The sequence below is a fragment of the Lycium barbarum genome, chromosome 7, assembly GCF_019175385.1.
Source record: "Lycium barbarum isolate Lr01 chromosome 7, ASM1917538v2, whole genome shotgun sequence".
Taxonomy (NCBI): Eukaryota; Viridiplantae; Streptophyta; class Magnoliopsida; order Solanales; family Solanaceae; genus Lycium; species Lycium barbarum.
The window spans coordinates 89,913,045-89,940,781 of record NC_083343.1 but is presented as its reverse complement, the minus strand read 5'-3'; the positions used below and the strand labels follow the sequence as shown (position 1 = coordinate 89,940,781).

The following is a 27,737-nucleotide window of genomic DNA, read 5'->3' as shown; positions in this document are numbered from 1 at the left end:
TGCTTTGTTACAGCTCAAGAAAATGTGAGTGACTGGGGCGCAGGAAAAACTGGCTCTTGAAAGAACATTGTCAGACATCGTCTTCATATATATATATTGGCAGTGTTCAAGCCATCTTGCTCTCATTCCGACTACTTCAACGAGTACTGCTACTTCCTACCGGTAGAACTACCTGGTGACCCTGTCCACCTAAGATGATTGTCGTACATTATTGACTTGTTTATCCAGTTACTTCCAACAAGGGGAAGCAGAAATCCCTAGACATGAAACCAATCAGAAAAGGGAGCTACAATTGGAGCTTGAAGCTGCTTGAGTAATCTATCCAAAGTTAATTGGTGAGAGCCAGTGCACATCATTTATTACTGGTTAAACACATCCAAAGAGTTGCCACAATGTGTATTCACTTTAACCACTCTTTCCCACTGCTTGACAGTTTTTATTTGGGTGAAACTGGAAGATACACACCCCTAAGAAGTTTATCACGTTTGTTCCTAGTGGCAGTGAATTAGTTGAAGAGCCATTACAGTGATACAGAGCAGACTCTCGCCATAGTGACAAACACTGAATGCACTTGAAGAAAGTAGATAATTCTGCTCATTAATTACACAACATATGGAGACAAGTACTACTTGAAGGAGAGTCCACATAACTAGCACACGGGGTAGGAGCTTTTTGTACATAACAGAAAAGTGAAACTACTTACGAGTCAAATGTGCTTGCCTACAGAAAAAAAGGAAGTCCTAAAGTCAGCTATTCTAGTTTTGGTCCACTAGCCGAGGGTCTATTGGAAACAGCCTCTCTACCTTCACAAGGTAGGGGTAAGGCTGCATACATACCACAATCCCCGGACCCCACTTGTGGGATTACACTGGGTATGTTGTTGTTGTTGTAGTTTTGGTCCACTTCTGAATCAGGCTGTTTTGAGGGAACTGTAACACCACCATTCATCCTTACACGAGCCTCAGCAAACATCCTCTGCTGCTCAGCTAGTGCTTCTTCTTCAGTCATTTCAGCACCATTGCTGCACTTCCCTGCTCTCACCGTGTCCTGCGGGTGAAAATACACCAGAAGGAAATGCATTAATCAGACTCTCTGCTTTTCTGAAAAGTTACTTCACTTGGATAAGCTACATGTTTGGGTTCATGGAGTGAGGGTGAGAATCAGAAACTGATTTGGAAAATAAAAAAGAATCAAAAAGATAACACTAAGATAACGGCTCAATGGAAATAAAAAAGAAACAGTGGCTCAATACATACGGCTCAATGGAAATAAAAACGAAACAGTGGCTCAATAAATGCATAAGTCTCGCTCTTTTTCGTCGATGAATAAGTCTAGCTATTCAACAGGAAATCGTTGAAGCATCCTACATAACAGGTCAAACTAAAGCAAGAAGACACAAAATGAGTAGTTACCACGGTCTCTAGTCTGTGTTGTTCGTATGCAGCATAAACTTCTTCAATATATTCCCCAAAGCCAAGAACCTGAGAAATCATCAATTAATATAAGTTGTGAATGTCAATTGCAAATAATTATCAGAATGTTATGATTAGCAAATCAATTCATTCTCTCTCAATCTTCGGATACCATAAAAGCTTTTACATGCTTATGCATTAAAAGATGATGAGCCTCAAGTTATAAAAACTTATTACAGGAGGCCAAAATAAACAATTGAAAAACTTAGTAACTGTCATGAGACAGTTACTCATGTACTGGGGTGAAAAGGGCAGGGCAGTTTCAGGGAGATATTCAGAAAAGTATTTTCAGAAAAGAAAAAAAAAAGGGAAACCTTTTGGGAGAGTAACTTCTCGAATGTCTACAAGTGTCAAATCCGCGTAATCTCATTGTTATGTACTGTATAACTGAATGTCATTCATGATATGACCCTACTAGGCACACTTCACTTGAAGGCTCACATTGAAGACCAAGGCATGGGACTCCAATCCATTCAAGCTAGGAGGATGACCAAAGGAGCATTGGAGACCCATGGAGAGGCATACAAGCCCCATAAGAAGGCCTATGAAGTATGGAAAGTAGCTTGGAGAGGAATGGAAGAAGAAGCTACAAGAAAGAAGGCCAACACTCAAAGTGGCTAGAGGCGCAAAGGGGTAGAAATGCAAATGTGGCTAGACGTGCAAAAGAAGGAGCATAGATGCAAAATGGTCACAATTGCAAGCTTTGAAGATTGAATGATGGCTATATGTGCAAGAACGAGCCTTTTCGAATTCCAAGCCAACATCCAACTAGCCAAACAAGGCCCTTGCCTCATTAAAGGCAATAATGTATAGCTAGGAGTCTTCTTTTTCCTGGTAGTATAAATAGGAGGTTTGACCTCATTTACAATTAGATTATGTTGAATGATGAAACTCTTATGAGAGATTGTAGTTGATACAACAACTACATACCCAGTGAAATCCCACAGTGTGGGGTCTGGAGAGGGTAAAATGTACGCAGACCTTGCATCCATCTCGAAAGATAGAGAGGTTGTTTCCGGAGAGATTGTAGTTGATAGCTTTAGATTAATATAGATTGTTTGGTTGGATAACCAAGTGTTGCTTCCTAGTTGTGAAGTGAATTGGTTTTTTCATCGAATTCAATGTTGCTCATTTGTGGATTCATTTGAATCGTTTGTTGATTCGAATTGCTTAGGTTCTAGGGTTTGTAAATCCGATTAGAAAGGCTAGGGTTTAATATACCCTTTCTTGTCCATAGATTTCTTGCTCTTGGGTCAAGTATCTATCCATCTACCCTTCTCCCATTTCTAACCTTCATCCATCCTTATTTTTGTTTTTGATTTTTTTTCTTGTTCTTCAACATTTCTAGAGTTTCCTAGGTTGAATCTTATCATTTGGTATCAGAGCTAGTTTAGAAGAGTGTTCTTACATTCTTCAATCCTTGGTTCAAAGAAAATTCAAAAAAATATATATATAGAAAATCCCAAAAAAATCCATATTCTAAAAACCCAAAAATTTTGTTCTTGTTTCTCGAATTTGAAGTTATATTTGAGTTTGTTGATATCCAAAACCCCTAAACCCAAGATTTGAGTTCACTTGGTTAAGTTTGGAGTGAATCACTATTAGTGAGCTTTGAAGCTTTGAAAAAATCAAAAGTGAATTTGGTGATTGAGTTGAAATTGAAGCTAAGTAATTAGTGGGCTTTGTTCTCCATATTAAAGGGAGCTTGGATCTGAAAATTGGAGCAAAAACAAGTTGAAATTAAGGTACTTGGAAATTTGAATGTTCTTCATGTTCTCGAAGACATTCATATCTTCATCTTGAGAAGAAGACCAAAAGAAAGGTTGAATCAAAAATAATTCCAAGTACAAAAGAAAAGTTGTTTGTTGGGCCAAAAACGGCAATTCCTAGGTTGTGTGGGGCCCAAAACATCACTAGATCCAAGAAATTCGGCCCAAAGTTCGAGAAATTCGTCACACGGATTCCCGCATCCGATCTGCATCGCGCAAGGATCGCGCGAGTACAGGACTCGCGATCTGTCGGCATCGCGCAAGGATCGCCTGAGATCCAAAAATTTGTTTGGTCCGCTTTTCATCCGCGAAGCAGAAGAAAAGCCTGATTTCCTGAGAGCCTAAGATCCAGAAATCTGTTTGGTCCGCTTTTCATCGGCGAAGCGGAAGAAAAGCCTGATTCCTTGAAGAAAAATTGAACCATGCCATTGTCGAAAGGAGAGCCATGGGGGCCTTGGCTAGGGAAGAAGTCGATCAAAGGGAAAATCTCTTTCATGCTAGGTGTAAGATTTTGGACAAGGTTTGTTCCTTGATCATTGATGGTGGGAGTTGGACTAATGCGCTTAGCCAATTTTTGGTTGAAAGTATGAAATTCCCCATAAGAAAACACCCTAGCCCCTACAAGCTTCAATGGTTCAATGAAAGTGAAGAAATGTGGGTGACCAAGCAAGAGATTATCGAATTGAGCATTGGAAGATATGAGGATGAAATCTTATGTGATGTGGTGCCAATGCAAGCGTGCCATATTTTGCTTGAAAGACCTTGGCAATTTGATGTGGATGCTCAACATAGTGGGCGGACCAACAAGTATTCTTTTGTGGTCAAAGGTAAAAAGTATGTCCTTGCTCCATTGACTCCCCATGAAGTGTGTGAAGTCTATAGAGTCATGAAAGAACTACGTGAAAAGATGAAAAGGGAGGAAATGGTTGTGAGTGAAAAGGAGACCTTAGTTGCTCAAAAAGGACAAGGTTCGACCCAAGAGAAGAGTAAGAAGTGTATGGTCGCTAGAGGAATGTTAGGAGGAGAGGAAAGGTGTGGTTAAGAGAAGGACTTGGTGCCAAGTCAAGCTAACCCCTCTAACCTTTCTATTTCTTCTAGTTGTCTTGTTCCTTTTGTAGGTACTTATGTGGGTGATCACACCAAAGAGCAAGTGGACCCGAGTTTCCATGTCCCTTTGGAGGGTGAAATAGTGCGACCCTCTTCCAAAGAGGAAGGTGACAAGGAACTTGACCAAATTAACAAAGGTGATATGCTTCAACAGAGAGGTAACAAAGCTAACCCTTCTACTTAAGCAAATATGGATCACTTTGTGCTTGATGAACAATTGAGTAGAGGTAAAGTTTCACCTTGTGTGAGAATTAGTGACCCTTTGTTAATTGATAATGGCTTGGTAAAAAGTGCTTACACACTAGTTGATCCTTTTGATGACTATATTAGCTCTTCTTGCAAGAGTAAATTGTGTCCATCTAGTGGTAGCACTAGTGTTGATGTTGATCCTTTTGAGAGTGAACTTGCTTGTTTTGGATGTGATCTTGTGATTGAACTTACTCTCTTCAAGGATGATATTTTGCTTGATAGTGACATAGTGGATGATTGTTAAATGCATGGCTTTGTGTTTTGTGATGTTGAAAATGAAGCCCTTCTTTGGAATCACACAGTCACTAAAGTACCACTATGGTATGATGATCCATTTCTTAGTGAGAAAAACCTCCTCTTGAGGGAATATGAGTTGATTGCTAAAATGGATTATCTTGAAAGGGAGAGTAAAACTTGGCTACAAATTGCTAACAATATCTTGTGTGATACCTTTCCTTATGACCTCTTTGCTTGTAAAACCCTTTGTATGATGTTGCTTAAGCTTATGATAGGTTTGCAAGTGGAATGTGTAGACCGTGACTTGAGGCATATCTTTGTTTATGACCCCGGTGTAGTGTCCTTTTGTTGTGTCTTGGTAGTGACATCAGTGTTGAAAGAGACTAGTGTAGAGAGTTGGGCTCTAGGTTGGAATAACCTTACTTTACATCTTACACTTAGTCAAAATGAGGGTAGAACTTGCTTGGGGAGTGATAATGTGCTTTATCTCTTTGGGGACCAATGTGGTATCCTTTGTTCCCTATTCTAATAGCATTAGTTCCTTCATATTACCCTTAATTCTTGGATCTTGGGAAAATCACCTTATTGAAATCCCATGTATGCACTTACTATACATGATTACTATTGATGTGTGGTTGTACCACAAATTTTTTCCAACCTTACTTTACATCTCACACTTAGTCAAAATGAGGGTAGAACTTGCTTGGGGAGTGAGGAATTAATGTGCTTTATCTCTTTGGGGACCATGTGGTATCCTTTGTTCCCTATTCTAATAGCATTAGTTCCTTCATATTACCCTTAATTCTTGGATCTTGGGAAAATCACCTTGTTGAAATCCCATGTATGCACTTACTATGCATGATTACTATTGATGTGTGGTTGTACCACAAATTTGTTCATCTTTGGCATGATTATGTGGATATTATTGTGTGTGCTAACCCTCAATCCTTGAGGAGTAATGTTGTCTTCCATCTTCCTTTGGCTTTTGCAAGGTTCGAATTCGAGGACGAATCCTTTTCAAGAAAGGGAGGATGATATGACCCTACTAGGCACACTTCACTTGAAGGCTCACATTGAAGATCAAGGCATGGGACTCTAATCCATTCAAGCTAGGAGGATGACCAAAGTAGCATTGGAGACCCATGGAGAGGCATACAAGCCCCATAAGAAGGCCTATGAAGTATGGAAAGTAGCTTGGAGAGGAATGGAAGAAGAAGCTACAAGAAAGAAGGCCAACACTCAAAGTGGCTAGAGGTGCAAAGGGGTAGAAATGCAAATGTGGCTAGACGTGCAAAAGAAGGAGCATAGATGCAAAATGGTCACAATTGCAAGCTTTGAAGATTGGATGATGGCTATATGTGCAAGAAGGAGCCTTTTCGAATTCCAAGCCAACATCCAACTAGCCAAACAAGGCCCTTGCCTCTTTAAGGGCAATAATGTAATAGCTAAGAGTCTTCTTATTTCCTAGTAGTATAAATAGGAGGTTTGACCTCATTTACAATTAGATTATGTCGAATGATGAAACTCTTATGAGAGATTGTAGTTTATAGCTTTAGATTAATATAGATTGTTTGGTTGGATAACCAAGCGTTGCTTCCTAGTTGTGAAGTGAATTGTTTTTTTCATCGAATTCAATGTTGCTCATTTGTGGATTCATTTGAGTCGTTTGTTGATTCGAATTGCTAAGGTTCTAGGGTTTATAAATCCGATTGGAAGGATTAGGGTTTAATATACCCTTTCTTGTCTATAGATTTCTTGCTCTTCGGTCAAGTATCTATCCATCTACCCTTCTCCCATTTCTAATCTTCATCCATCCTTATTTTTGTTTTTGATTTTTTTTTTTTCTTGTTCTTCAACTTTTCTAGAGTCTCCTAGGTTGAATCTTATCAACTCATGTCTTAGGTTGTAATTTAAGGTGTTAGCAGCATTTGACTGGTTGTTTTCAGATTTCTTGTTGTAATATCAGTATATCTAGTGTAAAACATCTTCCTTTATTTACTGTTTTTCGTAGAAAAGTCTATCAAATTTGGTATCAGAGCGGTAACGTTCAGGCATGGTGAGTAAAATCGAGGGACGAGTTGAACAAGTGGAGACTAATTTGACAGGGGTAAGAGAAGATGTCCAAAAACTGGAAGGATGGTTTCAAGAAATGAGAGTCTCTTGCCAGAATTGAAGCACCAAGGAACACTGTGCTAGCACACGCATCACCTTCTCAAACCAGATCCGTCGGAAACCAAGAGGAGGGAAGCAACGTCAACTTGGCTGGAGAAAAAGATGGGAAAAAGTTTCGGAAACTACAATTACCAGTTTTCGAAGGAGAGGATCCTTTGGGATGGATTTTCAGAGTGGATAGATCCTTTGCCATGAATGAAATTTCCGAAGCGGAAAGGTTACAGGCAGCAAGTGTTTGTTTGGAAGGTAAAGCCTTAAACTGGTATTATTGGATAGAGTCTCGTCAACCGATAATAACCTGGGAAGAGTTCAAAAGGGAGTTGCTGAATCAGTTTCATCATTCTCAAAAGAACAACCAATATGCTATCTTAATGGGGCTGAAGCAGGTTACCACGGTTTCCGCGTTTCGTGAAGAATTTGAAAAGGTGTCAGCATCTATGAAGGATGCGTCTGACGGAATGTTATCTGGAGTGTTCTTGAATGGGCTGAAGGAGGGAAATTCGGGCAGAAGTGATGCTTTTACAGGCTCACACATTGAGGGAGATAATGGATATGGCTCAAAAGGTGGAGGACCGAAATTCTGTTTTGCAGCAAGTCCAAGGTTTTAAATCTGAATAAATTAGAGGAAGTTCAAGCAATAAATCAGTTGGGTTAGACCCAATTATCCTCGAGTCACAAACATACTTGAAACACGTGACTCAAGAGCCGGAGCAGCAGGTCGTACCACTGATTCTCCATTGCATACTGCCGCAAAGTCTACTGGCTTCAACGAGACTTTAGTAGCAAAATCCGAGGGACAATTTAGAAGGTTGTCTGATTCAGAACTAGCTCGAAAAAGAGAGCTAGGGTTATTTTTCAGATGTGATGACAGTCTCAATCATTGATGTATTAGATTCAATATAGGAGTAGGACATCAGTAAGTAGGAGTAAGTAGGAATACCTCTGTAAATATGGTTCAGTACAACCCATGTACTGTTTTGCTCATGATGAAATATAGATACAATTACCAATTTCAAAAAAAAAAAAAAATTGGCCCCAAACGTCACTGTAAATATAGGCAGCTTAACCTATTGATTATTTCAGAGGCACCCAACACAGATGAAGATGATACCAAAGAATTCTTTGAGCCTACATGAGATGTAGTTGAAAGGGAAACCAACGCTACTATGATGGTGTTGAATATGAATTCAGTTGTGGGCCCTACAGGGGGTAGAACAACGAAACTCGTGGGAAAGGTTCATGGGCACAACGCGATATAGTGGAGCTACCCATAATTTTATATCTTCCACCCTTGCTCATCATCTGCAATTACCTATTCAGAAGACCAACAGATTTGAAGTAATGATTGGTAATGGTCAACAGGTTGGCGGGAGTGAAATATTCAAAGGGGTAAGGTTGGACGTGCAAGGGGTCCAAATTAACCAACAGTATTTTCTACTTGAATTGAGTGGAACTGATGTGGTACTGGGGATGGAATGGTTAGCCACTTTAGGTGAGATGAGGGTAAAATGGAAACTTCTTACCATGAAATTCAAAGATGCAGGAAGATCGGTGTGGCTTCGAGGGGATCCAGCTATGGTTCAAACAGTGGTGCCACTCAAAGCCATGACCAATTTGTTAAAGAAGGGGAACCAGGGATTCTTGGTCGAGTTGAATCAGGCAGCAAAAACTGAAGATGAAGCAGCTTTAGCAGCTTTATCATCAATGGAGATTCAAAAATTATTATCTGATTACCCAGAAGTAGGTGAGCAAGCCTCAGGCCTACCACCACGTTCTTGGGATCATGCTATTACTTTTCAATCTGGAGCACAACAACCGAACATTCGTCCATATCAATATCCTCATTCTCAAAAAGCTGAATCGAGCGTCTGGTCAAAGAGATGCTGGCTGCTGGAATAATTAGTGCTAATACTAGTCCAGTATTACTAGTTAAGAAGGAGGATGGAAGTTGGCGTTTTTGCGTAGATTATCGGGCTCTTAATGATATCACAATCCCCGACAAATTTCCAATACCATGCATTGATGAGTTAGGGGGGGGGGGGGGGGGGGCACCATATTTACCAAGTAGGATCTCAAGTCAGGTTATCATCAAATTCGCATTCAAGCTGGAGATGAACAAAAAACAGCTTTCCGCACCCACAAGGGACATTATGAGTTTATGGTCATGCCATTTGGCTTGACCAATGCACCCTCGACTTTTCAATCACTGATGAATGATATTTTCAGGGATCATTTGCGAAAATTTATTTTACTATTCTTTGATGATATTTTGATTTACAGTAAACTATGCTTCACATCTTGAGCATTTGAAGGTTGCCTTGGATATTCTCAAATAGAATCAGCTAGTAATCAATAAGAAAAAGTGTGTTTGGTCAGCTTAAACTTAAATATCTGGGCCATATTATCTCCTCTGAAGGAGTGCAAGCCGACCTCTCCAAGATTGAGAGCATGATATCTTGGCCAGTTCCTAGAGATATCAAGTCTTTGCGGGGATTTTTGGAACTCACTGGATATTACAGAAAATTTGTCAAAGATTATGGAAAGATTGCTACCCCTTTAACTGATTTACTGAAAAAGGATGCTTTTTCATGGGGAGAACAAGCTCAACAAGCATTTGAGGCATTGAAGTTGGCTATGACTCAAGTGCCCGTTTTAGCAATGCCAGACTTTTCTTAGCCCATTGTAATTGAAGCTGATGCTTCGGGATTTGGTGTTGGTGAAGTTTTAATGCAAAATGGTGAACCTATTGCCTATTTCAGTCGAATGCTTTCTTCTAGAGCAAGGCAATGCTCGGTATATGAACGGGAGCTAATGGCTATTGTGTTAGCCTTCAAGAGATGGAATCACTACTTGATGGGTCATCATTTTCTCTCCTCAGATATGAACCAAATTTTATATCCTAGCATCCAGAACCTTCTCCAAATCTCTCTCTTCTTTCCATTCTGATCCAGTAACATTTCCGGCCACCCAGAACTCTTTCCTCTCTTCTCTCCCTCTCTATAAGCTTTTCCAACCTCACTCCCCACACCTGCGAGTTCTGGTACCCACAATTCTATCCATTTCATCATCTCTCCCAGCTACCACACTCTATGGTAGCTCTCTTCCTCTTTTCTTCTTGAGTTTTAATCCTTCTATTCTCTGCTTGGTTGAGTTTGAGGTTGTCTGACATGGGAGAAAACAGAATATATTTCAACGCGGGTTCAAGTCTTTTGACATTACTAGATGGTCAGTTGGCAGAGACACCTGGTTCGAATGGGTTGAAAGAAGCCGTAATATAATGAGAAGATCCACCATGAGTATGTTGACTATGAAGTGGATCTGTAACATCCTCAAAGAAGCCTCCAAGGATGGGAAGAATACAATCAGGAGGTGGAAAACTAAGGAAAAACTAACAGAACTTTTCTATACTAGAAAATACAATGATCATGGCAGATATAGTATTCTCTCACTTCATGGAATGGAAAGATCTGTTATTATAATCCCTGAGCTGGACTTAAATGCAGGGTGGAGTGAGATAGCACTTAAGATAGAAAGGTTCATTAAATGCTCCAAACAAGTGATGATTAAAGAGCCTCCTAGAGCATTTAAGGAGGACTATAAATCCTCCTAAATGGGTGGGGGGAAAAAAAAAAAAAAAAATCCTCTCGTCAAAGCAGTCTGAGAAAGTAAATGGCAATCCAATACCCTTCGAGAATCAACAGTCACATCGAACAGAGGAGATATTAGAATCACAGAGCCGCGGGGGATAAAGGATAATGGCCTGTTCAAAAGGTGTATTGTTGGAGCTGTTGGAGAAGAGGAGACAGAGACTCCCACTCTGTCAGACATCAGGAAGTGGTCCTCTATCACATGGAAGGCAGTGATTGGGATCAATATCTACGAGATGACCGGGAATATGTTCTTGTTCGAGTTCCCAAACAGAAACATGGCGGAACAGATCATTCAGAAGGAGTGGCAGTAGAACCACAAAACCTCAATATTCAGGAGGTCTTTCCAGTGACGATGACAGAGGTGAGGGACTTGACACATGCAGGATTCAATAATTATGGGGAAAGAGTATCAGCCGAAGAAGGCATGCAAAATAACATGTCTACATCTTTGAATGGAGTGAATTCTGCAGAAGGGGCACAAAATCCTGAGGAGCAGCACATCACGGTGATTGATCAAGATGTAGTAGGAACTGAAGAATGGGTGGTGGAAGATGCAGAACCAATCCAAGATGATCAGAGTTTAATTCTTCAAAAAGAGAAGGCTACATCAACATGGGTGCGACAAAACATGACTAAAATGGGAAAAAAAATTGGGGCCGACTTCCAGAGGCATGAGGAGGAAGTACGGGAATTATTGATGCAAATAGATAGCTGCTCATGGAGACAGAGGCATCCATCAAGAGGCATAGATACGAAGGGATACAAGAATTAAAGGGGCTCATCTCTTTTGATGTTAATTTCAAAAGTGATGGGAAAAGAGTCAGGGGAAAAGATGGAAACTTTTTACTATGAATCTCAAATTGGTATCATGGAATGTAAGGGGATTAAACAACAGGGATAAAAGAAAAATTGTGCAGAGTCTTTTGTATAATTGGAATGCTGATATCATATGTCCTCAGGAGTCTAAACTGGAGGGGGATGTAAAAGAGATTGTCAAAGAATTATGGGGAGGGAGATGGGTGAAATTTGCACTAGAGGGGGAATTTTGATGTTATGGGATAGTAGAGCTTGGAGAGGGGATATTCTGGAAATTGGATCATATACTCTAACCTGCAAGTTTGTGGCACTTCTTCAAGATTTTGAGTGCCACATAACTGGAGTATATGCTCCAAATTGCAGATTTGAGAGGGAGCATGTGTGGGAGGAAGTAAGAGCTGTTAAGGGTATGTTTGAGGGTCCGTGGGCTGTCTGTGGTGACTTTAATGTCACAAGATTTCCATCGGAGAAGAGGAATTGCAGAAGAAGAACCCCTGCAATGGAGGAATTTTCAGATTTTATAGAAGACATGAAACTTTTGGATCTTCAACTAGAAGGAGGATGTTTTACTTGGCTAAAGGGAGATAATAGTAGAATTGCTTCTAGAATTGACAGGATTCTAATCTCTCAAGAGTGGGATGACAAGTTCAGGAATATCAAGCAATCTGTATTGCAGAGACTGGAGTCTGATCATTTCCCTATATCACTTCAATGTGGAATCTGGGAACATAACAAGTCATGTTTTAAATTTGAAAATTGGTGGCTGAATACAGAAGGATTTGTGGAAAGAATCAGACATTGGTGGAATTCTTTTATTTTCACAGGCAACCCCGATTATATTTTAGTTTGCAAAGTTAAAGCATTAAAAGTCAAGCTAAAAGAATGGAGTAAAACTTGTCAAGGAAATCTGGGAATGCAAAAGGCTCAACTTTTGAGTCAATTGGCTACCTTTGGTGCAATACAAGAGAATAGAATTTTATCAGAAGAGGAATCAGTTTTGAAAGCTTCTCTTTTGATGGAATATGAAGAACACATTAAAAATGAGGAAATCTCATGGAGACAATGATCTAGGGCTTTATGGCTCAAAGAGGGGGACAAAAATACCAGTTTCTTCCACAAGGTGGCCAATGCACACAAGAGAAGTAACAATATTGACCAGCTTGTGATCCAAGATGAAGTTGTGGAAGATCCAGTAAGAATCAAGAAGGAAATTGTTGATTTCTACCGGAAACTGTACTCTGAAACTTATGAATGGAGGCCATCATTGACTTTGAACAATTGTCCTGTCATCACTGAAGAGGAAAATGCTGTTTTACAAGGTGAATTTAGTGAACAAGAGGTGTTGTCATGTCTAAAGATGTGTGCCATGGACAAAGCCCCCGGCCCGGATGGCTTCGCAATGGGCTTTCTCATCAAATGTTGGATGTTTTGAAGCATGATATCATGGAAACTTTCAAAAACTTTCACACTCATGGAGTTTTTGAGAAAAGCTATAATGCAACCTATATAAGCTTGATCCCAAAAAAGAATGGAGCTAAGGAGTTGAGATACTAGAGACCCATTAGCCTTATAGGCAGTGTCTACAAGTTGATAAGCAGGCTGGTGGATATCCAACAGATGGCTTTTATTAAAGAGAGGCAAATAATGGATGCTATTTTAATTGCTAATGAAGCTGTGGATTCCAGAATCAAACAAGGAAAGCCAGGGATTCTTTGCAAATTAGACATTGAAAAAGCATATGATCATGTCAATTGGGGGTTTTCTATTGAAGATTCTGTCATGTATGGGCTTTGGAGAAAAATGGATAAAATGGATAAGATTTTGCATCTCAACTGTCAAGTTTTCCATCCTAATCAATGGCTCACCTGAAGGTTTTTTCTCATCTCAAAGAGGATTGAGGCAGGGTGACCCTTTGTCTCCTTTCTTGTTCATTCTAGTCATGGAGTGCCTGAACAATATGATTAAGGTGGCAAGAAACAATGAATGGATCAGAGGTTTTGAGGTGGCCACAAATTCAAATTCAATTGCCAACATGGAAGTCACACATCTCCAATATGCAGATGATACCTTAATTTTTTGTGATACTGATGAAGATCATCTGAAGATATTGAGATTAATCCTGGTGCTATTTGAAGGAGTTTCTGGCTTACACATTAATTGGAGAAAGAGTCGCATGTATCCAATCAATGTAGTGTCTAATATGGAGGAGTTGCCTGGGATTTTAGGTGGAGAAGTTAGATCATTGCCGACCACTTATTTGGGAATGCCCTTAGGTGCTAAATCAAAATCTATGAGTATTTGGAATTCTGTGATTGAAAAGTGTGAAAAGAAGTTGACTAGATGGAAATCACAATATATTTCTCTAGGAGGCAGAGTCACTCTCATCAACTCCGTGTTGGATGCACTGCCAACTTACATGATGTCCTTATTTCCCATTCCAGTGGAGATCATCCAAAGGCTTGACAAGATTAGGAGGGATTTTCTGTGGCAAGGTAATCAAGACAAAAAGGTATTCCATCTAGTCAAATGGTGTGATGTTATGTTAGGGAAGAAACAAAGTGGATTAGGCATCAGGAATCTCAAATTGCAGAGTAAAGCTCTTAAACCAAAGTGGTTGTGGAGGTATGCTCAAGATAATCAATCTTACTGGGGAAGCATCATCAAGACAAAGTATGGTGAAGAAAGCAAATGGATGACCAAAGAGGTGAACACTCCTTATGGAGTTAGTTTGTGGAGATCCATAAGAGTATTATGGCCTTTCCTGAGGATCATGCAACAGTACAGGTAAACAATGGAGATAAAACATCATTTTGGGAGGATAAATGGTAGGGCAATAGAAGTTTAAAGGACCTCTTTCCTGACATTTATGGGCTAGCTGTACATCAACAAAAAACTGTAGCTGAAACATGGACTCCTTAAGGATGGAACACTCAGTTTAGGAGGAATTTTAATGACTGGGAAATTGATTCACTGACCGAATTCTTTAGAAAGCTGGAAGAATTCAAAGGCATTCATGATGGAGTAGATAAACTATGGTGGAAAGAAGACAGTAAAGGCATATTTAAAGTGAACTCAGCATACACATTTTTGAACCAAGGTAATCAACAGGTGCAACATTGGCCTTGGAAGCATATATGGAAAGTGAAAATACCATACAAAGTAGCTTGTTTCACTTGGTTGTTGGCAAGGGAAGCTGTTTTGACCCAAGAAAACCTTAAAAAGAGGAAGTTCTCTCTTTGTTCCAGATGCTATCTATGTGGAGAAGAGGCTCAAACAGTCAGCCATCTGTTTTTACAATGCAAGATAACAGATCAGCTTTGGAGGATTTTTGTTAACCTTAGGGGCTTGGCTTGGGTAATGCCTAACAAGATTACTCAAGTACTATATACCTGGGAGGAAGCAGGATTAGGAGCTGCAGACGAGATAGATGGAGGGTTGTTCCAGCCTGTATATGGTGGACAATTTGGAAAGAGAGGAATTCAAGGTGTGTTGAGGACATCAGTAATGAAGCACAAAAGATCAAACTGAACTGCATTAGACATTTTTGTTTTTGGTGTAAGCAGATATATCCAGAAGATACTGAGTCCATTGTAGATATTCTAGGATCTTGTTAGAATGTTGGATCAGTTGTTTTCTTTTGCCTGATGTAAATATGGTTTTCAGCCCAACCTATGTGCTGGTTTACTCCATACATACAACTGTTACTTTCTCGAAAAGAAAAAAAAATTGATGGGTCATCATTTAAACTGACCAAAAAGCCCTTAAATTCTTGCTGGAACAGCGAGTTATGGATCAGAATCAGCAGAAATGGGTTTCCAAACTCATGGGTTATAAATTTGAGATCAAGTACAAATTGGGTGCTGAAAATAAAGTGGCTAATACGGGGAACCTGCAAAGTTATCTGCCTTTTCGGTTTGGAAGTACGAAGATAAGGGAAAATGGGACCAAGAAGTAGAACGAGACAGCAAAATGACATCTATCTTGCAAAAGTTAATCTCAGGACAGCAAGCAGATGAGAAATACAGCTTGAAGAATGGATATCTACTATTCAAGGGACGTTTGATTTTTCCAAAAGGATCATCTAGAATACTGGGGCTCCGAAAGGAGTTCCATTCTTCTCCAATAGGAGGTTATTCGGGGTATCTTTGCACATATAAGAGGCTATCCGAGAATATCTACTGGGAAGGTATGAAGAGGGATGTGCAAGGCTTTGTTGCCAAGTGTGAAATTTGTCAAAAGAACGAGTCTCAAACATTGAGTCCGGCCGGATTACTTCAACCTTTACCCATACCTCATCATGTGTGGGAGGATGTAAGCATGGATTTCATTGCTGACCTTCCTAAATCCCATAGGTTTGATAGTATATTGGTTGTGGTGGAGCATCTTACTAAGTACGCACATTTTTCTCCACTTTCACACCCTTTTAATGCTAACGCTATGGCTACTGTTTTCATTAAGGAAGTGGTTAAATTGCATGGATTTCCTAAATCTATTGTGTCTGATCGTGACCCTGTGTTCATAAGCCAATTTTGGAGGGAATTGTTCAAAATAGCAGGTACTATCTTACGTTATAGCTCTCCCTACCATCCGGAGACCAATGGGCAAACAAAAGTGGTGAATAGGAGTTTCGAGACATATCTTCGTCGTATGGCAGGAGAAAATCCTAAACAATGGTCCCACTGATTGTCTTGGGCTGAGTATTGGTTTAATACATCCTTTAACAGATCTGCAGGTATGACATCCTTTAAAGCATTATACGGGACGGATCCACCATCAATTTTTCATATGGATGACACTACTTCAGCAGTGGAAGAAGTAAATGAGCAGGTGTGCACTAGAAATTTGATCTTAACTGAATTCAAAGATCATCTAGTACAAGCACAACAAAGAATGAAGAGTCAAGCTGATCAACATCGTAGAGAAGTGAATTTTGAGGTCGGCGAAATGGTGTATCTCAAACTTCGGCCCTACAAACTACGTTCTTTGGCTAAGAAGATTAATGAAAAACTCAGTCCCCATTTTTATGGTCCTTTCAAGATTCTAGATAAGATTGGTCCCGTAGCTTATCGATTGGAGTTACCTGTTGGTGCATGCATTCACTCAGCGTCTCATGTTTCACAACTGAGACAATGCTTACTACCAACTACTCCTATTCAAGACTTACCTCCATTTCTTGCAACAGATTTGGAGCTTCAAGTTGAACCTGAAGCAGTGAGGGAGACCAGGAAGCTAATCAATGGTAAATGGGAAGTGTTAATCAAGTGGAAGAACTTGCCAGAATTTGAGAACACTTGGGAGGACTATGCAATCATCGATCTACAATTTCCAGACTTTCACCTTGAGGACAAGGTGACTCTTATAGGGGTGGGTAATGATGAGCCACAAGTTATAAAAACTTATTCCAAGAGGCCAAATTAAATAATTGAAAAACTTAGTAACTGTCTCATGACAGTTACTCATGTACTGGGATGATTTTTTCTGTAGAAAAAAGGGCAGGGCAGTTTCAGGGAGATATTCAAAAAAGGAAAAAAAAAAAAAAAAAAAGGAAAATCTTTAGGCGAGTCTAGCCTCTCGTATGTCTAGAAGTGTCAAATCCGCGTAATCTTATTGTTATGTACTGTGTAACTGAATAGCATTCATGTCTTAGGTTGTAATTTAAAGTGTTAGCAGTGTTTGACCGGTTCTTTTCACATTTCTTGTTGTAATATCAGTGTATCTAGTGTAAAACATCAGTATTTGTTCCCGTATTTACTGTTTTTTGCAGAAAAGTCTATCAAATTACAGTTACTCATGTACTGGGCTGGTTTTTTCTGTAGAAAAAAGGGCAGGGCAGTTTCAGGGAGATATTCAGAAAAGTATTTTCAGGAAAAAAGGGAAACCCTTTGGAGAGTCTAGCCTCTTGAATGTCTAGAAGTGTCAAATCCACGTAATCTCATTGTTATGTACTGTATAACTGAATGTCATTCATGTCTTAGGTTGTAATTTAAGACATTAGCAGCGTTTGACCGGTTGTTTTCAGATTTCTTGTTGTAATATTAGTGTATCTAGTGTAAAACATCAGTATTCGTTCCTTTATTTACTGTTTTTCACAGAAACTATAAAAGATAACCTAAAAGGATATAAATTGATTAAAAGTTCTTGTTTGTCAATGAAAATAACTGTGAAAATACTATAAGACTTAAAACTGTTTCAGTTGGTCTCCATGGTGAATATCTATTCCTTTTCTAAGGTGGTGAATATTTATTCCGTGAGAACTAGATAAAACAAAACAATATTTCCACATAAATGTGGACATCAGTCTAAATCATGAAGCCCATTTGCATTTGATGATCATATATGTGGCCCAATGTCACCTCAGAGGAAAACCAGATTTTAAAGGTGTGGGCAAATTTACATTTTGTGTCCTCCCCACTCTATTGTCACCTCAAAGGTAAAAACTAGGTTTGGAATTCCTTATATTCCTCAAACTAAACTCATACATAGCACACTATAAAAGTGATAGGCTGCAGAAAATTGTAAAACATCACCAACATGAAGAAGATGGCATGAAAGAAGAATTGCAAGATCAAGTGTAGTACCTCCAAAGCCTTGAGTACATGTTCTGGTGCAATTGTCCGTCTCTCTTCTCTATTACAAACTTCATTTGATTCTGATGAGATTAGATTAATGAACTCTGCAGAAGTACAGAACATACCAAAAATTATTGCAAATTAAAAAGAGCACCATAGTACAAAGATTGAATCAATAGTTTTGTTATCTAATCATGGTTTGTGAATAGATAACACTCAATTATATATAGAGAGAAGAACAGAAGGAGAAGGGACTTTAATCCTGTTCAAGCAGCAGAGACATGTTACAAGTCAAAACATCTATGAAAATGACAGCCAAGAGACAGCAAGTTTTTACATAATGTTTCCATCCATCCCAAAATAGACCTTGAATAACCAAGGAGAACAGCGAAAACTGACAGGTTAGTATAACTGAGTACGTTCAATTTTATTGAACTAACTTTCCCTCTGACCATCACGAGTTCTCTTAGAATAAGCTCCAAATGTGTCAAATCAGCTTCTTTTAATATATAAACCTACATAATAGCTTATACAAGTTTTGTGCTCATTAGTCACTACCATGCACTTGTACCATACTACTCTTTCATTTCTTCTTCTTTTTTTTTTTTTTTTTTTTTTTTTTGATAAGGTAAAAGCTTGTACCATACTCTTCTTACACCATAAAATATCTGACTAGACGACAACTTTAGACTCACTTTCCCTTTCAATTCATAATCCTTCACCAGAAATATTGATTCTTAGTCATGATACTTATTCCCTTAAAACTATACAGAAAACCAGTTGCTATTATACGAGAACACCACTAACAACAGCAAAGCCAGATAACAAAACTTAAAATTGAACCCATAAACTATATCATCCGTTTCAAAATCAACTCACCTACACAACATTCAATCAAAAGATCTTGAGTATCTCGAGCAACACGGACATCTGGGGGCAACATTTCTTTAATAATTTTTGTCATAGTTGCTGAAAAGAAATAACAGCAGTATCAGCCAGCCAAAGAATATATCATTATATAAAGCATCAACCAAACTCATTCATCCAACTTTATAACGAACTTCTGCCAAAAACTAATAAGCTTTTAGAGTATAAGGTGAACCCAGAAGCAACAATAATTCCAATAATACCATTGTTCGCAATTGAGATCATCAATCTCATCTGCCTACCGAAATTTGAAGAGAACATACTATATTGTAGGATACACAAGAGAGAGAGAGAGAGAGAGAATGACAAGTAATACTCTATTATCTCTCTCTGAGGAAACAAAACTTTAGAAATTTTGCTTATCATATATAAGCAAAAATAGAGAAAGTTAAAACATATAAGAAATAATTTAGAAAGTGTTAAACTGCTCAACCAATTTCTCGACTCTGCATTCAACCATGACACGGAAACCCCAACCGCTGGAGAAACGTTATACAATGTTCTTGCAACCATTCAGCTGAGAAGGTTGTCTTCGACAATCTTTAGGGAAACATGGCTAAACCCTCTACTCTAGCTTGAACACTCGTCCACATCAGGAGTAGGACTGCTCACTGTATGTTCCAATATCTCAAGAGAGCTAATGTTATCCTCGAGGAAATATAGGAAGGTCCAGCTATTATACAATACCTCTATTTTTTGGTCAAATGAAATTCAATAAATTTTGTGCAAACAAATCTGAGCAAAAGCATTGACATCCACATGTGCTGTTTCAAGTTTCTTACATTTACTTGCCCCCAGCAGTTCACAGGGAGGCCGTACATCTTAATTACTTCAGTCAATGCACGTCAATACCCTCTTCATAATGAAGTAAATGAATCTCTCAGATTTCACTGGGTATGATGTTGTTGTTGTTGTTTTTGCATCTCTCTGATTGCACAAAAAACTAAAATAAATATAAACCTCTCTGCCTCATAAAATTCGCAAAGGCGCGCAAGTCATCCTAATACCTTCCACTCAAACACTTAATCATCAACCTCAGCTTACACCATATTCGTCCACTCAAAAGCGCTTCAATTACAAACTATGCTAAATCCCAAACTAGTTTGGGCGAATCCTCAATATACATTTCCCTCCATTTGACGCCGTTTCATTTTAATAATCAATGACTGTCCTTTCTTCAGATCAGGTATACAAAATATGAAACAGAAACAACAGGAATATTCATCAGCAAAATCCTTGAAAGCAGAACCACGATTGAACAATGTAATCAGAGGGCGTGTAAATCAATTCTGAAACACAATTATGCAAAAGCAAAATAGATCACGGAACAGGGAGGAGGAAAAATAACCTTTGGGAAGTGAAGCGTCCTCCTTCGTTTTACCAACAATATCCATAGGTTCCATACTAACCCTACAAAACAAAACACAAAACCTCGAATTCAATATACAACAACAACATACCCAGTGAATCCCACAACGTGGGGTCTGGGGAGGGTAGAGTGTACGCAGACCTTACCCTACCTTAGGGAGGGAGGCTGTTTCTGGAAGACCCTCGGCTCAAGAAAAAGCATAGGAAAGGCCAGATACGGGCAAACAATTCAAAGAAATTATGAAAATGAAAACAATGAAAGTAAATAAGCCATGATAAACCAACAGATACTCGCAGAAATCAAGGGACAAGAAACTATAAAGCAATACAACTACTCGTAAGAAAGGATAAACGCGATTACCTACTAGCCTTCTACCCTAATATGAGTCCTCCATACCCTCTTATCTAAGGTCATGTCCTCGGTAAGCAGGAAATGTGCCATGTCCTGTCTAATCACCTCTCCCCAATACTTTTTCGGCCTACCTCTACCTCTTCTGAAACCGTCGCTAGCCAGCCTCTCGCACCTCCGCACTGGGGCATTTGCATCTCTCCGCATCACATGCCCACACCATCTCAGCCTCGTTTCCCGCATCTTGTCTTCCACCGAGGCTACTCCAACCTTGTCTCGGATGACTTCATTCCTAATCCTATCGCTCCTAGTGTGCCCACACATCCATCACAGCATTCTCATTTCCGCCACTTTCATCTTCTGAACATGAGATTTCTTGACTGGCCAACACTCCGCCCCATACAACATAGTTGGTCTAACCACCACTTTGTAGAACTTGCCTTTAAGTTTTGGTGGCACCTTCTTGTCACACAACACTCCGGAGGCAAGCTTCCATTTCATCCACCCTGCACCAATACGGTGTGTGATGTCATCATCAATCTCCCCATTTCCTTGTATAATAGACCTAAGATATTTGAAACTATCTTTCTTCAGTATGACCTGGGTGCCAAGCTTCACTTCCACGTCAGCCTCATGCACTATATCACTGAACTTGCACTCTTAAGTACTCTATCTTGGTCCTACTCGACTTGAACCCTTTAGACTCTAGAGTTTGTCTCCAAACCTCCAACTTAGCGTTAACTCCGCTGCGAGACTCGTCAATCAGGACTATGTCATCCACAAATAACATATACCATGGTACCTCACCTTGAATTTGCCGCGTCAATCCATCCATCACCAAGGAAAATAAAAATGGGCTAAGAGCTAATCCCTAGTGCAACCCCATCACCACTGTGAAGTGCTCTGAGTCTCCTCCCATAGTCCTTACCCTGATCTTGGCCCCATCATACATGTCCTTGATCGCCCTAATGTACGCCACAGGTACACCTCTAGCCTCCAAGCATCTCCATAGAACCTCTCTCGGCACTTTGTCGTATGCCTTTTCTAGGTCGATGAATACTATGTGCAAGTCCCTCTTCCTCTCCCTATACTGCTCCACCAGTCTCCGTACAGGATAAATAGCTTCTATAGTTGAGCACCCCGGTATGAATCCGAACTGGTTCTCTAAGATAGACACGCCTCTCCTCACCCTCATCTCCACCACCCTTTCCCACACTTTCATAGTGTGGCTTAGCAACTTGATCCCTCTGTAGTTGTTGCAACTTTGAATGTCATCCTTGTTCTTGTACAATGGAATCATTGTGCTGCATCGCCATTCTTCGAGCATCTTAACCGTCTTAAAGATGACATTAAATAACCGAGTCAACCACTCCAAACCTGGCCTGCCTACAGTCTTCCAAAACTCCCCAGGAATCTCATCGGGCCCGTTCGCTCTACCCCTCCTCATCCTACGAACAGCACTCTTAACTTCCTTAACCTTTATACTCCTACAATATCCAAAATCACGACACCTCTCGGAGTACTCCAAATCTCCCAACACAATGTCTCTGTCCTCTTCGTCGTTCAAGAGTTTGTGGAAGTATGACTGCCATCTCCATCTAATGAGAGCGTCCTCCACCAGTACCTTGCCATCCTCGTCCTTGATGCACTTCACCTGATCCAAGTCACGCACCCTCCTCTCCCTCGCCTTGGCTAGTCGGTACAACTTCTTATCCCCGCTTTTGTCCTCTAATTCTGCATACAGGCGTTCAAAAGCTGCTGTCTTTGTCGCCGTAACCGCTAACTTTGCCTCCTTCCTCGCCATCTTATACAATTTCCTATTTATCCGCTTCTCCTCATCATCCTTGTTGTCTACCAATTTCGCATACGCCACCTTCTTTGCTTCCACCTTCTCTTAATCTTCTCCATTCGACCACCAGTCCCCTCGGTGCCAACCACGGCTACCCTTCGAGACCCCCAGCACCTCTCTAGCTGCTTCCCTAATGCAACTGGCCGTCCTATCCCACATGTCGGTCGCCTCCCCGCTACTCTCCCAGGCTCCCATAGCCCTCAACTTCTCCCCCATCTCCATGGCACCCGTCATGGTCAAACTCCCCCATTTGATCCTAGACCTGTCATCCACGACCCTCTTTCTCTTCCTCATCTTGATTTTCAAATCCATCACCAAGAGCTTATGCTGGGTTGTTAGGTTCTCACTCGGAATCACCTTGCAGTCTTTACAAAGACCTTTATCATCCTTCCTAAGGAGTAAAAAGTCTATCTGCGTCTTAGCCACCGAACTACGAACGATTACTAAGTGCTCCTCCTTCTTCGGGAAACTCGAATTGGCTACCACCAGCCCAAAGGCTTTTGCTAAATCCAACAGTGCAACTCCTCCTCCGTTCCTGTCCCCAAAACCACAACCTCCATGCACATCGTCATATCCCCCGAAATTGACCCAATGTGCCCATTGAAATCTCCTTCGATGAATAGCTTCTCAGTGGGCGGTATACCTCCCATCATCTCGTCCAAATCCTCCCAAAAACGTCTTTTCTCCTCCTCGCCCAAGCCCGCTTGCGGCGCGTAAGGACTAATAATGTGCAAAATAAACCCTCCAACGACCAGCTTAATCGTCATCATCCTATCACTGACCCTCTTAACCCCTACCACATGGTCTATTAAGTCATTATCTACTAAAATGCCTACCCCATTCCTATCCCTCGACCTACCTGAGAACCATAACTTATACTCGTCCACATCTTTAGCCCTGGATCTTACCCATTTAGTCTCCTGGACACAAGCTATATTAATCCTCTTCTTCTTAAGAATCTTAACTAGTTCGATGGACTTCCCCGTTAGAGTCCCAACAAACCAAGACCTTACTCGCAGACTAGAGACTCCCTTAACCCACCTACCCCCTCCAACCCTCACCCCCGTCCGAGAACATGACCCTAGTCTACCATCGTCTACCAAAGCCAGTAAAGCAAATATAAACTACTCAAATAGGCAGGAATCAATACTAAAACCCAAGTTAGCAATAATCTAGATGAAAGTGTAACTACTATGACAAGAACGATATAAGTAATGCAAGAATGTAAATTAGCTGCAAGGATAAAAGACATAGAATTAAAAAATAAAATTAAAAAAAGGGGCAACCGAAGGTACCAACTCCAGTTAGACAGAACCTGCTCACGCGGCTTCACTGTTCACGCCGGAATCACTGTTCACGCCGGAAAACTCGAATCTGTCGGACCCGGATTCGCGGGCCCCAAGAGGCGGAAAAAAGGAGCTGGGAACACCAGAGAGAATGAAGGAGAGAAGAGAAAGAAGATAGGAGAAGAAGAGGGGTGGGGTGGGTATAGGGCTGCCACAAACCCTACGAGAGAGACAACTTACCTGGAGAGGCCTCCGGGAGGTTGCTGGCCGGAGTTGGGGGGTGGGAGTGGGGGTGAGCGGGGGGTTGGGGGATGGGAAAAAGACCGTTGGGTTATCTTCTTAGGGGGAGAGAGAAAGAGAGAGTATCAATGCCAGATGAATCCAAGTCATAAATAAAATGGCTGACACTGAGCACTAAATGTTTCCCGGCTAGCATGCCATGGGGAGAGGAGGTTTCTGTTGTATGCAATATTGCCCTTGCATTTCTGCAAAGAGACTATTTCCACACCTTGAGCTACTGACCATCCAAGTCATAAATAAAAGGCCTGACACAGCTGCACTAAATCCTCCACGACCAATGCACAGTATGAGACACTGAGCATATATAGTATGTACCCGAAAGGGATCTAGGGTTTCTAAACATGGGTGCACCACTAAATAAAAGAGAAAAAAGAAAGTAATAAGTGTGAATTGATCCCTATTCCTCTAGGTATATAACTCAACATTCAACCTGGTGCACCATTCAGCTTTTTAGAGCATGGAATATTAGATCAACTCTCGAAAATATGTACATAAAATAACTAGTTTAGTGCAGAGACCATGAGTACACGTGCACCATAAATCAGGCTATAAATCCGCTCGTGTATGCACCATCCCTCTACACTTCTACGAGGAGACTATTCTCACACCTTGAACCCCTGACCATCCAAGTCATATATAAAACGGCTGACACTCTGCACTAAATCCCCAGCCCCGCCGAACTAATCCAGGGTAGAGGAGAGTGGCTATGGGTGTATATAGTAGGAAACTTTTCCTTTGCATTTATGCAAAGAGAATATTTTCGAACCTCAGAACCCACAAACATCAAAGTGAAAAAAAGTAAAACAGTTGACCCCGTCCACTAAATTCTCCTCGACTAGTCCGGAATAGGGGAAAGTTGGAATACCTAGCCTAGAAGACAACATTCTCCTTCCATTCCAGCGAAGATTCTATTTTAACACCTTTAACTCATGACCATCTAAGTCATAAATAAAATGGATACTGACGCCACGGAATAAATACTCCCCAACTAGTTTGGATATATAAGTGCACAACATTCCACTTATCATTTCTGAAAAAGAGACAATATTTTCTTTTCATGCTTTCAGAAAAAAAATTCACTTAATTTGAAAATCAGTGTTTCACCGTGAAAATCCCAAATGAATTTGGAAAAAACCTAAAACCCTGTTTTCACCTTCGGTACATTCCGAATATATTTATTGCAAAAACGAGTTTTGGGTTAAAATTGTCCCTTACCTATGAGAGTAGGTTCATTTTGATCCCTCAAATATTACCGTGAGCATATTTGATCCCTTATCTATGGGAGTAAGTTCATTTTGGTCCCTTAAATATAACGCTACGCATATTTAATCCCTTAACTATGCTACAATGGGGCACTTTTGGTTCCCCTAATAGAATCCGTTTAAAAAATAACGGTGTTAATCCCATGTAACACTCACGTGACTTGTAAGAGGCTAAACCCATCGGACAAAAATACTAAACTCATTCGCCTTTCTCCCCAACTTCATATGAAGAAACACTTCACCAAAAAAAACCCTAGCCTCTCTGTAGAAAGCTTCAATTGGCTGGAAGAAGAAGAAGCTGATTTTTAAAAAAAGGCAGAAACTTTATCTAATATATTAAAATTTGCATTCATATGCTTCCGAAAAAAATTGGAGTGGTTCCACAATTAAAATAATTTATAACAGTTGTTAAAAAGAATTTTGATTTTTTTAATATTTAACAAAAATAACTTTATATTCACATGCTTCCAAAATAAGTGGAACGGTTCCATGTGTGCTGCCAGATTACTATTTAAGAGTTGGTTACCAACCATATGATCCAAATATTATGAGTTGTTTTGCTAATATCTTATATGAATTGCATTGTTTAGAGAAATGTCATTACTCTGCTTTGCATTTTGTCCAATGGATTTAGCCTTTTACGAGTCACGTGAGTGTCACATGGGTTTAGCACCGTTACTTTTTAAACGGGTTCTATTAGGGGAACCAAAAGTGCCCCACTTTAGCATAGTTAAGGGATTAAATATGCTTAGCGTTATATTTGAGGGACCAAAATGAACCTACTCTCATAGATAAGGGATCAAATATGCTCAGGGTAATATTTGAGGGACCAAAATGAACCTACTCCCATAGATAAGGGACAATTTTAACCCAAAACTCTTGCAAAAACTATAACCAAACACAAGTCCAACTTGATAAATTCTTAATAAAGTGAAAAAACATTTGGTTTCAATGGCCAAACGCCTACTACAAGTAATACCAAAATAAGAAACTCTACCACCAAGGATCATCCTCAAGACACAAGTCAAAAATACTACTAACAGATAAGCACATAAACAATAACATATAAATCGTAAAAGAAAAGCTGTTCACCTTAAGAATTAGAAAATCACAACTGGAAGATCTGATATAATACACTCGCAGATGAGCCGATTGGAGAATTATCGAATCGAGATGGATGCAGGTGATCGGAATCGGAAACGGTGGTTCATCATGGTGGATATTTAGAGAGGGGGTTATGAGTTTCCCAGATGACAACGGGCTAATTTTTAACAGCGAATGAGGGAGGTGTGGTTCAGAATTATGGTGGGCCCCACAAGGTGTTGAATGATGATTCGGCCGTGGTTTACACGTAGGATTTGGGTGCGTGAGAGGATTGGTGATGTAATAAATATGATTCTTTTGTTTATACATATAGTATTGGAATTGGAAAAGAGGAGAAAACAATAAAAAAGATTTCTTCAAAAGCATGTTTGGAAAGCCACCTGGTAATTGGAATTGGCCTAGTAATTACACAACCTAGTTATTACACAGTATTATAATTACAACGATTTGTTTGTTTGTCATAATGTAATTATAGTGTAATTACAAGCGTGTTGTTTGGTTGCAGAAGTGTAATTACACAGTTAGTTTAATTTAAAACTAAAATTTAATTATAAAAAATTTAAAATAATATTTAAAAAATATGTGCCTTTATAAATGATATTAGATTAGTTATTTAATAATACATTGTTTCTTGAAATATGTTAATTAATAATCATATATTTGTAATTAATATTGTAAAAAATAATTGATATATAATTTCAAATTAATAATATTTTTATTTTAATTGATTATAAAAATTAAAAGCATACCTTTTTTGTGAGAACATCATTGGAGAGTGTAATTACACCCTCTCAATTATACTCAATTCCCACCTAACTGTATAATTACCTGGTCAAACAAACAGGTCAAACTGTGTAGTTACACCAATTCCAATTACCTGGGTGGCTTTCCAAACAGGCCCCAAGTGATCTTCCAATTGAGGCCTAACACATACGTTCCAATATGGTAAATTTTGGGGAAAAGAACACTAATATCCACTACCTATAAAATAATGGGAAAAGGGTCAAAAATATTCTTCTATTTTGTTTTAATGGCTAAAAATATCGTCCGAACTAATTTTGAGTCATTTATGCCCTGTCATTATGAAAGTTAATAAATATACCCTTCATTTGATGGAAATTCCAAATTGATTTAAATAACCCGATTCCATAAAAAATAACTCATTCTCTTATTATACCCGCCCCGACCCACCTCATAAAATAACTCATTCTTCCTTCTCTCTCATATTTTCTCCTACAATTCTCAAGCTGT

At 39.7% G+C, this 27,737-nt stretch overlaps 1 protein-coding gene across 1 annotated transcript; it reads right to left on the bottom strand.

The window, feature by feature from the left end:
• Nucleotides 1-549: 549 nt before the first annotated feature.
• On the bottom strand, nucleotides 550-26,661 carry LOC132603542 (protein Dr1 homolog). The gene is made up of 6 exons (XM_060316663.1): nucleotides 26,475-26,661; nucleotides 20,317-20,378; nucleotides 18,921-19,010; nucleotides 18,051-18,145; nucleotides 1,413-1,481; nucleotides 550-1,047 (listed from the first exon to the last, which is right to left on the bottom strand). Exons 2-6 carry the CDS (start codon nucleotides 20,369-20,371, stop codon nucleotides 751-753), a joined length of 606 nt encoding a protein of 201 aa, XP_060172646.1. The 5' UTR covers nucleotides 20,372-20,378; nucleotides 26,475-26,661; the 3' UTR covers nucleotides 550-750.
• Between the last annotated feature and the right edge of the window lie 1,076 nt (nucleotides 26,662-27,737).

What these genes read in the sequence shown, in the direction of transcription:
- LOC132603542 (XM_060316663.1), bottom strand. Translation starts at nt 20,371, where the DNA reads ATGGAACCTATGGATATTGTTGGTAAAACGAAGGAGGACGCTTCACTT. An exon ending in GGACGCTTCACTTCCCAAAG is followed by an intron (nt 19,011 to 20,316) that starts GTTATTTTTCCT and finishes ATTTCTTTTCAG; the next exon opens with CAACTATGACAAAAATTATT. An exon ending in ATGTACTCAAGGCTTTGGAG is followed by an intron (nt 1,482 to 18,050) that starts GTACTACACTTG and finishes ATGATTTCTCAG; the next exon opens with GTTCTTGGCTTTGGGGAATA.